Raw genomic sequence first — 12010 nt, 5'->3', positions numbered from 1 at the left:
TTGTTTAATCTACATATATGATCATGTCATCTGCAAATACGGTTTTCTTTCTTCACCATTTGTATATCATTAATTTTCTCTTAATATATTGTCTTATTGCATTAGTTAGTACTTGCAGTATCCTGTTGATGATCATTACCATTTTTATCCTCCTTTCTATGAAATCTGTGTTAAAATTTTCTTAATTTATTCACAGCTCACCAAAGCTCATCGACAAGGACACATGGTGAAAGTGGATTGGCTGGACAGATTGACATTTAGAGAAATAGAAATGATAAATGAGGTGGGTTGTATCCCTCTTTCCCCTGCTTCCCCTAAATATCTTGTCAGGATGTCTAAGTCAGGATTTTTTGAGAAGCACTTTTGTTGCCAGGTTATCTCACAAATGTGAGAGCATTGAGGATAGTCTGTAATTGTGAGTTTTGTGTTAATAAGTGGAAAACTTAGAATATCTGTTTTTCTTGTTTTAATGTTATATTGAACCATGAAGAAGGCAGTGGACATCATAAGTGTACTTGTATTATACAAGTGAAGCCACTGTTAAGCTTGATGCCTCACTTGTATGTTCTCTCTCCATTTGGCAGCTTATGTTTAGGTTCAGTTCAGTATTGGATTCTTCCGAAACAGTGCTGCCCGTTTACTTCACTTACCCTAAGTCATTCTTAGTAATCCCTGTCCCCAGTTAAGGTACTGTGTGTAGTATGTGCTATACTACATATAGGACTCTGCAACTTACATGGTTCAAAGTAATTTGTTTCTTGATTTTGTTTATTGGTCTAGAATATGTTTCATTAAAAGATGGCTTCCATGAAACTTTCCAAAAAAAGTTAGAACAAAATTTTCTTTTTTATATATTTACACTGAAATACTAGATGTGTGGCTTAACATTCTGTGTCTAGAGAGTAGAAAGAACAATTATTTTAATCACATTAGCAGAGAAGAATGTCAACTTTCGTGATATGCCTAATTTATTGTGATCACCACAGGGCATAACTGACTTATTTTATATTCTCTGAATGATTTTTACTGGGTTGAAAGAGAAAATTTTAATTTTATAATGAACGCTTAATAAAAGTTAAATTCCACTATTGTTCATTTTTAAAAAAAGAAATTAGTTGGTTTAGCTGTTTATATTCAGAATGAATAAACTGGGCGTTTTTTCTAAATTTATTCATAATACACTCTCATTTACTGAAATTAGAAGAAAAATTCACTTTTTTAAATGTTTATAATAGTCACATTCCTAAATTAGTTAAATCAAAATGTTTACTTATGTTTTTCTGTTCTTTAACTTAGATAGCCTATGGTGTAGAAAAGGCAGTGTTAGGGCTTACTTTGTCCAGTCGTACTTAACTTTTCTACCCCCACTCGTTGAGAGGTAGGAAAGCATTGCCATTACCATAATTAGACTGTAATATGTATCATAAAGCTGAACAATTTAAGTGATTTCTTTAGACCTTTATGATTTTACACGTAATGATTTAAAGCCATTTTAAAAACTGGTTTAAGACTTATCACCCTTTATCACCCTTTTAGACTTCATTTTATTTTCACTTTGTTACATGTTTCCTTTTTTTTCTTTAATAAAGGGGACACATTGTTATGTTGGAGAGAAAGGAACTATTTCCCAATATGTTTAAAGTATATTGAGAAAAATTTACAAATGATTGCGAGTTATCTTAAGACCACTCGTAAATTGTGAAAAACTTGTGAAGGTTGTTTATAATAATGGAATAAATATTTGTTATATTTTAAGTTGTACTTGAGAGATCATGTATTAGTGAATTGGAAATAATGATACATACTCCTTTAAGACAATGTTGAAGATCAAGATTTTTCATAAAAATCTTTTTTTTTTTTTTTTTTTTTTAGAGTGAGAAACGAAGTTCTAATTTCATGTACTTGATGGTTGAGTTTCGATGTGTCAAGTGTGATGATAAGGAATATGGTATTGTTTATTATGAAAAGGTATTTGCCTTGGAACTGTTTATGGTCTCTGAAGTAGAGGGGAGGGGAAACATTAAAAAAAATTACTGTTGTACCTGCTGAGATGAGTTATTTGGTTGCAGGAAAGCAGCAGACAGCTGTCAGCTGCAGCTGTTTGTATATACACAAATCAGATCATATAGCTACAACAAGATTACAAAAGCCTATCATTCATGTAATGCAGTTCTGGGTTCCAGAATTCAATAAATATGCAACAGATTAAAAACTTTTTGATTAATCGTTCTGCAAATTGGCAAGTCGGACATTAAAGTAATAACTTTATTAACAATTAGTATTCATTTGAAAAATAAAAAGGGAGTCAGTTTTTAAGTGATAAGCTGTTGAAAATTAAGGGTATATTTACTATTTGAGTTTGTATATATAATGTGTGAGCCTAACATATGTATGCTTATCAAAGACTTGCTAAATGTGTATTTATGTAATAAAGGCAGAATTTTTAAAAAAACATGTTTTCAGTAGGCTGAGTGATAACAAATATGCATTTAATGGATTGGCTCTGGTCTGCTCATTATCCAAAATAAAGTAGTTTTGTGTTTGATATGTTGCTACTTGAAAAATATCTGTGCCTTAAATGCTTGTTGAAGGGTCTTAATTTAAGCACTATAGAAATAATTGCACACGTAGTTCAGAATCACATAAACCAGGTATTATTGTGGAAATAACCTTAGACAGGTGCTTAAATCAGTATGAGTGAGGGCAGACTTTTGATACATGGCATAATGGAATAATATTTCTTCTAGTATATAGCTAAGCTTATATGCAATATATTTGTGTATTAGAAGCAACACTTCTAAATTATATTTATGCTTTAGTGTTATTTACTAAAGCTGTCATAGTGATTTTTTAAAATATAAATTTTTTCATAAATGTAAGTTACTACTTGAAAGAAGTTTTTGTAATGGAGTTTTGAGTTTGTGTAGTTAATTTATGATCATTTTTCTGGTAACTTTCAAGTTAACACATTTTTTTTCTCTTTAGCTTGTATCCCTTCCCTTTAGTAAAATGTTAGAAAAAGTTAACTTTTAGTTGATAAATGATAGTCTTTGGTAAAAAGAAGTTAGGAAGATAAACTAACATAGCTTATTAATTCATTAGAAAAGCTACATTAAAAAGGGGAAATATAGGTGAGTGAAATTGTTTTGTCACTTTAATAAACTAACATTTTACATCTTATACTATGTAATGAAAAAGTATTATTTCTCCTCCATATAGGGTTTGTATTGCAAAAACATGCTAATGGAAATGGTGCTTTGAAGCAGAAGAGATTTGAAGAATCTTTGAAAGACAGCTTTGATAATAGATGAAATAATAACAATAAAAATTAGAAGAATTTCAAGTGTTTTTGAAAAGGTTCTTGGCCCCTTTCTGCTGCTTCTTGAAAATTGCTCATAAATTAATGCCTGTCTACCTACCCTGTCATATTTCCACTTAGTGTAAAGATTGCTGGGCTAGTGTATTGAATCTAATGGAAATAGACTTTCTTGTCACCTGTCTTTTGTGACAGATAGCCTTAGTGAAGATTACTTGTCATAGTTGGGCTGATAAATGTGTTTTCTGGTGTTGTGACTGAGAACCAGCCTGTTAAACAACGGCTGTGGGAATTTGTGGTTTTCTGTAAGACTCAATTACTGAACTAAAGTCAAGTCCCAATACTTCCCTTCTTTCACTCTTTCCTGATTTGCCTGCACATATCTTACATTGGAAATGCTAGCATTTGGAAATTGACAGAAAAGCTTGATGCGAGGTATACAGTTGTGAGGAAATGAATTTTGATCTTAATTAGTTTACCATTTTCTGGTATGTATGCAGTGACATTTACTATGCTGAATTACCAAAAATGATAATACCAAGAAAGTAAAGCAGCTTTGTGTCTTAAGAATTGATGGATTAATTCTTCTTATTCAAGTTTCCACTGTATTGAGTAGAAGCAACGCTGCTGAGTCTCTAGCTATGTATAAATTTCAGCTAACATTAACACCTTGCTTAAAATCCAACTTCTTTGAATGGAACTCAGTTGTGCTAATTTGAAAGTTACCAACATCTACTTAGTATTTTTTGCAAATGATGCAACACATCCCTGTGCCATAATTTAATCATACTTTGTGGTTTCTAGTTGTAAGTTTGAAAATTAGGATATTATTACTTTGGCCCACTAGGGTTATAAGCAGAGTTAAAAATAACTGACAAAAACAATCTACTGATTTTTAGACCTCATATATCTAAAAACTGTAACAAGTTTTTTATTGTTAGATTTTATTTTTCCCCAAATATTCATTAGCAATAACAGGTAAAAATTGGATATGTATTTTAAATTGCAGTTGAAAGAAGATGCGTTTTTAAAAGGGAGGAATAGTGCTCATTAAATAGAATAAAAATACTTTGGAGTGTACATTATCATGTATTATTTCTTACCATTTGGTTAAATTTTGTTTATTTTTTTTTTTAACTTACTACACTATAATCCAGGATGGTGATGAGTCATCTCCAATTTTAACAAGCTTTGAGATAGTAAAAGTTCCTGACCCTCAGATGTCTATGGTGAGTTATTGCCAAATTTCTTCCAAAAGTGCTTTTTTCCAGAGTGATTATGACTTGGATCTACAGCATACATTTTCTTTTAAAAAAGTATATCTGTAACTAAGTCAGTTCTCCAAAAGTGACTTATAAGTCCATTTTAGCTAACTGGAAGTAGGTTCAGGTGGAACTTTACAATATCAACATCTAAAAATACGGTTAGAATATTATATTGTTGGGGAAACATTTATTTGAATTATTGGAAGAGTAAGGGATGTAGTCTTGAAGTGAGAACTTGGGAAGCAGGTATTTGAAAGTTTTTTATTCCAGGATGTAACACTAGGTTCAATGGATGAGAATTTTAGGGAGATTAATTTTGTTGAAAAATCTGGAAGATCATTGTAGCTGCTAGAACTGTTTAATTTGGATCTTGGTGACTTGGATGATTTTGAGATACCCATCTATGGAATTTTTGAGGTGATAGTTTGGGGATGTGAAGCAGGAAGAATTCTTTGCAATAGTGGTTTAATTTGATGACTTTAAATTTAGAAAGTTTCAGCAAAAAATCCTTTTAGTAGCATAATACCATGGTATTCACACTTACAACTCATGACATCACCCTGAACCATTTTATTCTTATTTTTTATGTTTCTGATTGGATTAGTTACCTTCTTAATCAGACCAAAGTGAATTTAAAGTAGTATATTAGAAGATAGAAGTATGATGATGGAGGTAAATACAGGTCATTAAAGCAAGAAGTAATGACTGATGTTCCAACATCAAAGGAAGAGATAGGGAGAAAGAGTATAAAAAACTAGAAAAAAAGGCAACCTGGGAATCTTTTGGAAACAAACATCCTAAATATCATAAAGGTGACATTTCATCACTGGAAAATAGTGCTGGGGAACTAATGATGAGCCATTTGGAAAAAGATAAAATTAAATTAGACCCGGGACACCTGAGTGGCTCAGTGGGTTAAAGCCTCTGCCTTCCGCTCGGGTCATGATCTCAGGGTCCTGGGAACCAGCCCCGCATCAGTCTCTCTGCTCAGTGGGGAGCCTGCTTCCTCCCTCTTTCTCTCTGCCTGCCTCTTTGCCTGCTTGTGATCTCTGCCTGTCAAATAAATAAATAAAATCTTTAAAAAAATTAAATTAGACCCATACCTCACATCATACATAAAGAAAAACTCCAAATAGATCAGGGATCGGATTTAAGTATTAAAAAAACAAGGCCTTATGAGTACTTTACTTTCAGTGTAGTTCCCTGCCCTCAGTCACTACTGGCAAGTTAAACTGCTAAGATGATAGTACAGTGATATTACAAGGTCACTAGTAGCTCATAGGAAGAGGGAATGCTTTAGCCTGGGTTGTCAGGGAAGATTATAGAGTAAAGGTTTTATCTGTGTGTGTAGAGGATGTGAAAACCTTGACTGTATGGAGAATAGGGGGTGTTATGAAATGTTTTAAGAAGCTGGAACAGCAAATGCTTATTATGGCACTAGAGAAGCATAAGACATGTTTAGTTTCCCTATCACAAAATGGTGATTTTTTTTTTCAAATTAATTTTCATTCTTTTTTTTAAGATTTATTTATTTATTTTAGAGAGAGAATAGGGGGAGGGACAGAGGGAAAGAATCTTGAAGCAGACTCCTGAGAGGGGTGGAGCCTGATTTGAGGCTCAGTCTCAGGACCTATGAAATCATGACCCTGAGATGAGGTATTTAAAAAAAAAAAAAAAATACATAGGGGACAAAAGTTGTAACAAGAATAAGATGTTAAGTGTTATAAAGTGGTCTTGAGTAAGCAACTACTTATTTTTGCATTTCTAATTGGCTGTTAAAACTTCCTTTTGATGAAACTTACATTATTGATAAGTATTTATAAATAATTTATAGGAGAATTTAGTTGAGAGCAAACACCACAAGCTTGCCCGGAGTTTAAGAAGTGGACCGTCTGACCATGATCTCAAACCTAATGCTGCCACAAGAGATCAACTAAATGTAAGAGAATTTTTAAAGTATTAATATGAAAATAATGAAATGTGTAATTTTGTTGCAGCTGATATGTTAGCCACTCATTTGAAAGTGGTTCAGATGCATATTTTTTCCCCAGGGTAATAAAATCTGTGTAATTTCAACAGATTTGTTTTTTCTGTAGTTTTTGTATTTGTTTTAAATCATTTTGGGGCTTTAAGAAAATATATTAACCCTGGAGGCAGATCTACAAATAGTATATACTTTCTTGATATAGTGGTCTTAGAAAATGGCCCTAAGGTTCAGAGAAACCTTGGTGTGCACAAATGCATTGTGTATGTTAACTTCATAGGGGAAATGTTTATTGTTTACAAACTCACTTATCTAAAAGGGGACTTTTGCTATTTTGATTTGGTTTATTTTTATTTTTGGTTGAATGAAATGAGCTCTGTAGTTACAGATTTTTATATGGAGTGTTAATTTTTAAATTTCGTCTTTTTCTCCCCCTACACTCCAATAATCTTTTTAGACTAATAAGTACAGCAGGTTTAAGTTTTACTCTGTTGCATTTATATTCTCCCTACTTCTATACAAGTTCTACTATAGAAATATTTAAATAAATGAAAAATTTTTAATGAAATGGAAGTAAATAGGAAGAATATATTTGACAAAAGTAGTTTTTTTCCTTTGTTGTAGATTATTGTGAGTTATCCACCAACCAAGCAACTTACGTATGAAGAACAAGATCTTGTTTGGAAGTTTAGATACTATCTTACTAATCAAGAAAAGGTAAGTATCTTGAATATTTTCATATATCTGATTTATCTGTAAGATTTTTGCTAATAAGATGAAGTTAAATTCCCGTGGAAATAGAGTGTTACTGTCAAATTAAAAATATGATATAGGTGAATATGTATGATACATTATTTTTTAAATATTACAAAGGGTATATGCACAGAGACACAGGTACCAGTTATGTGGTGCATAGTTTATGCATACATGCATAGTTTGAATGGGTTAAGTCAGAGAGACTTGGGTTCAGTTTCTGGCACTTCTACTTATTCTTAACTATGTAAGATTAGGAGAATTTCTTTGGAAGCTTGGTTTCCTCAATTTTCTAATGATGCCGGCCCTTCTTCACAGGTGAGGTAATACTGGTGAATAAACTGGCCAAGTACCTGGCACTTAGTAGATGCTCAGTGAATGTTGATTCACTTCTGTCTTCATTGTTCTCACCTCTTTCAGCCTAGATGACTAGCCAACTATTTATGTTATTCAAGGGACTATAGAATTTTGGAGGAGATGTAGCTAGAGAAAGAATATGAGAAGTATAATTTGAAATGTGTAAATTGAGTTTGTGGAGTGGCATCCATCTTGGCATGCAGGAGGCAAGGTTAGAATGAGACATTTGCTTTTCTTTTCTTTCCTTTTTTTTTTTTTTTTAAGATATATTCATTTATTTGAGAGAGAGAGCGTGTGTAAATAGAGAGGAGGGGCAGGGGGAGAGGGAGAGGGAGAGAGATAATCTCAGGCAGACTCAGCATTGAGTATGGAGCCTGATGCAGGTCTCAATCTCACAACTCTGAGATCATGACCTATGCCGAAATCAGGAGTTGAATATCAGGAGTTGGCCACTTAACTGACTGTGGCATTTAGGGGCCCCTAGACATTTGCTTTTCTTAATGAAACCAAGGAGTTGATGAAGTTTCTGGAGAGAGAATTATGATAAATTAGCACTAGATTTGGGTCTGGGGACTTGGTTCCTTGTGTTACTATTGCTACTAAGAAACTTTTTGACAGCTGGTCAATCATTTCACCTGTCTGAGTTGTGGTTTTCATATTTAATATGAGTTTATTAAATAATTGGGAACTTCTAGGTCTCTTTTCATACTTAAAGTATGTCAATTTTTAGAACTGTCAATTCTTAGAACATAGGTTCTAGGATTAACTCTAAAGATAAGATAGTAGTAACCAGTATCGATTCACCATCCACGGTGTGCCAGGGATCTTTTCAGTCCCACAACAACCCCAGAATATCAGTCTTAATGTTAGTCTTCTACAAATGAGGAGACCTGTGCACCAGCACAGAACTTACAGATGCTAACTCTTGATGTGATCATATCTCTGAGTTAGAAGCGAACTCAGTCAGTGAAGCTGTAGAAAAGTGGATTGTACGGGAAATATTTGCAACGTCATGCATGTGCCTGAGCAGGTATTCTGCAACTTTTTGGGGACAAAACATGGAAGTGTTAGGAAAATTAATATCTGTCAGAAAGCTATTATATAATTCTATGAGAATGAATGAATATGTTCTACAATCTCATGAGACAGTCTTTAGCTACTTTGTTGAACTTGCTTTTCTGAAACACTTGCATCTCTTTTAGTTTCTGAAGTAAAGATAAAAATTCATTTGCAGTTCATCTTAACTCTTCAGCTTTTCTTCTTTATCTTTTATTGATGCCTTGGGAAATTCTTTGTAGATAAGTCATATTAACTCTTCTTTACGTCTTTAACAAGAGTGAGAGAAGAATTTTAAATTTAGTATAACTTTGAGTGTTATTTTCGTCATCACTGCAAAAAGGGAAATATTCATCAATAGAAACTCAGGGAATGATTCTGTGTTTTATAAAAAAGTTTGGGTTAGTACATGATATTCAGTTAAATGAAGAATAACCTTGGTCCCAGAAATTGCATCTTGAATTTAGCACAGTGTTTTCTAAAATACACAGTGAGATATTGAATTAAACCTGTTAGAATGTATGGGTTCAAGAAGCATAGAAAAGATTTACAGAGCAGAACTGCCTTAGATAGAAAGGCTTGCAAGAAAAATTGTTTGTTTAAACAAGTAGTCACTTCTCACTGAAATTCAATTACTTCTAGATATGTGCAAAAGAAATAAAATGCTCAAGTGATATAAAGTGTGTGACAAGTTTCATTTAACTAGTTGATTTCAAGTTTTCGAAAGGTGGGTGATGAAACTTCAATTCTCAGGACATATTATAGGATTCTTATGATCACTAGAGTAGAGCAAACAATATTTTTTAATGTTTGGGAAGCACTTTTCAGTAAACCAAATATATATATTAGCCTTGAAGTGACCAGAGGAATTATTCACACAGCTGCATTTGTATCTTTGTAATAATTTAAAATGGGTTTTGTAGAAAACAAATACTCTGATATCCCTGTCCCTTAATTTATTTATACTAAGAAATTCTTTCAGTGTCAGTTTCTCAGAAACTGATTTAGGCTATTTGGCATTTGGGCCCCAGGGCTGAAAAGATTTAGTGGAGAGAAAACAGTACTCAGAAGACAAATTGATAGAAATTAGTTCTTACAAAGTTACGTTTCTTATTACTTTTTAATTAAATTCCGTCTTCCCACCTACTTTTTTCTAAGTGACCTGTCTTAAGTACTTCAGATGAAAACCATCTAGTCTGGATTTGATATTGCGCCTAAAAAGTTCACAATAACCACTTTGTCTAGCAAAACCAATGACATTTAGGAAGAATTTTTAAATTTGTGGTCCATACTATGTAGGAAGTGACCTATTTTTATGAAATTCAAAATGTGAATATTGTAACTTTTGAACCGAGTCAGTGGTAAATGTCTTCTGATTATAAAAATATTAATTGAAAATAACTTTCTTAATGGCTTTTTATTATCTTTGGGGGGAAAAAGCAGTAAGAAGAGTCACATGTGGTAAAGATAATAGTGATGCACTGACTGTTCTGTGAAGCGGTTTCTGAAGTAGCTACTGAGACAGTAGCATCAGGACAATAATCATATTTGTGCTTTCTGTCAAGAAATTGATGACGAACCATAGCAGTAATGAATTCAGTTCAGAAAGTGTTTTTTACCTCTCTTGGCCTAGTATTGTTCAAGACTCGGGCTTCAAAAAACCATTTCTCTGTCTCCATATAAATTGAAACTGTTTTAGGGAAATAATATTTCTACACAGTTAAAATGGAGAAGCATAAGCGTTTAATTGATTAAAGGTTACTCTTAATAAACATTTAGGTAATTGCTAGAGTAGAAATGTGGAGTAGAACAAACAGTGCGCTGTGGTATGAAGGAAATTTCACAAAGATTGGTCTTGAAGTTTGAATAAGCTTCGATGATATTTTTATTTGATGATAATTTTTCATGGGGAAGAAAAGCATGAGTAAGGCAATGTGTTAGGTTCAGAGACAAAAAATTGTATGAATGGTTTAGAAACAGAAAAGATGGAGTCCATTTGAGCCTTGAATTCTACACCTGGGAGTTGGATTTCACTGGCCGTAGGAAACAAACCACTACAGCAACAGAATGTGTCTTAAGAAGTAATTGTTTTAAGGAAGTCAAGCCAAAGTGGATTGGAGGAGATCTGGGAATGAAACAAGAGACCTAATTAGGAGGCTCATTTATGATTTTAAGAGTGATATTGGAGGGCAAAGGAAGGAGAGGAGAATGGATAAAATAACTTGGTGACACCTCCCAGGAGTTTGGCTTGAGTGCCTAAAATATGGAAATAGGGCAAATGGAAGGAGCAGGGTGAGGAGATATTTTCAGTTTTAGAAGTACCAGTATGATATTGTCATATTATAAGAAATACATATTTGGTTTTTGTCTTTAGCACAGAGTTTCTAAAGTCCTGAGAATTTCCTGAGTGGTAGGGATGAGAGGAGTGGAGTGTCTTTTGTTACTCATGATAAGCCCCTTTCAACCATACTGGAGTTTTTCCTAATAAGGTGACTCTTGCTTGAGGGGGCTGGTTGCTAGAGGAACCAACCAAGTGATTAGAGAGTTGGAATTATCACCCTTACCCCTTTACCTCTAGGAGAGGGACTAGGAATTGCTTTAATCACAACTGGCCAGAAATTTGAGAAATTATACCTACATAATGGAACCTTCATTAAAACCTATAATGGCAGGGTTTGTAGAGCATCCGGGTCGGTGAATGCATGCATGTGACAGGAGAGTGGCATACCCAAGACTTTTGTAGGGACAGAAGCTCCTTTGCTTGGGATCCTTCCACACCTTGCCCAATGTACCTTTTCATCTGGTTATTCATTTTATATCCTTTACAGTGCATTGGCAATAATAAGTAGAATATTTCTCTGAGTTTTGTGAGCTGTTAGAGCAAATTCCTGAACTTGAGGAATGTGTTGGTAACTTTTGATTTGTACCCAAGTCAGACAGCAGTGTGGGCAACGTGGGGACCCCAAATTTGCAATTAACATCCGAAATGGGAAGCAGTTTTGTGAGACCAAATCTTTAATCTCTGGAATCTTCAGAAATTCCAGGTAGTTTCAAACTGAGTTAGAATGTGGGACACCTAGTTCCTGTCCTCAGAAAATTAAGGAATTGTTGGGTGTGGAAAACCACGTTTGTTGTCAGAAGTGTTCTGAGTAGAGGAATGGGTTTCTCTTTAGCAACAAATTAGAAATTTCCAATAACTTACTCAGTAGACGTTAAAACTAGACATATATATATGGTGAACATAGTTTTTTCATCTTTGAAGTGATTGTGAACATGATT

General features: G+C 33.6%; 1 protein-coding gene across 2 annotated transcripts in view; it reads left to right on the top strand.

Moving 5' to 3' along the window:
- The window catches only part of PIK3C3 (phosphatidylinositol 3-kinase catalytic subunit type 3), a 138595-nt gene that overhangs the window by 39197 nt on the left and 87388 nt on the right, over positions 1-12010 (top strand). Inside the window, exons 5-9 of one of the 2 annotated variants that reach the window (XM_059139217.1) lie at positions 197-283; positions 1873-1968; positions 4474-4545; positions 6416-6520; positions 7190-7282. In XM_059139217.1, the coding sequence (XP_058995200.1) occupies positions 197-283; positions 1873-1968; positions 4474-4545; positions 6416-6520; positions 7190-7282 (453 nt within the window). The remainder of the gene's footprint in view (positions 1-196; positions 284-1872; positions 1969-4473; positions 4546-6415; positions 6521-7189; positions 7283-12010) is intronic. The other variant, XM_059139218.1, reaches the window with a different exon arrangement.

Source organism: Mustela lutreola, chromosome 11 (assembly GCF_030435805.1).
Source record: "Mustela lutreola isolate mMusLut2 chromosome 11, mMusLut2.pri, whole genome shotgun sequence".
NCBI lineage: Eukaryota > Metazoa > Chordata > Mammalia > Carnivora > Mustelidae > Mustela > Mustela lutreola.
The sequence above is the reverse complement of the archived record's forward strand: the minus strand, read 5'-3'. Positions and strand labels throughout refer to the sequence as shown.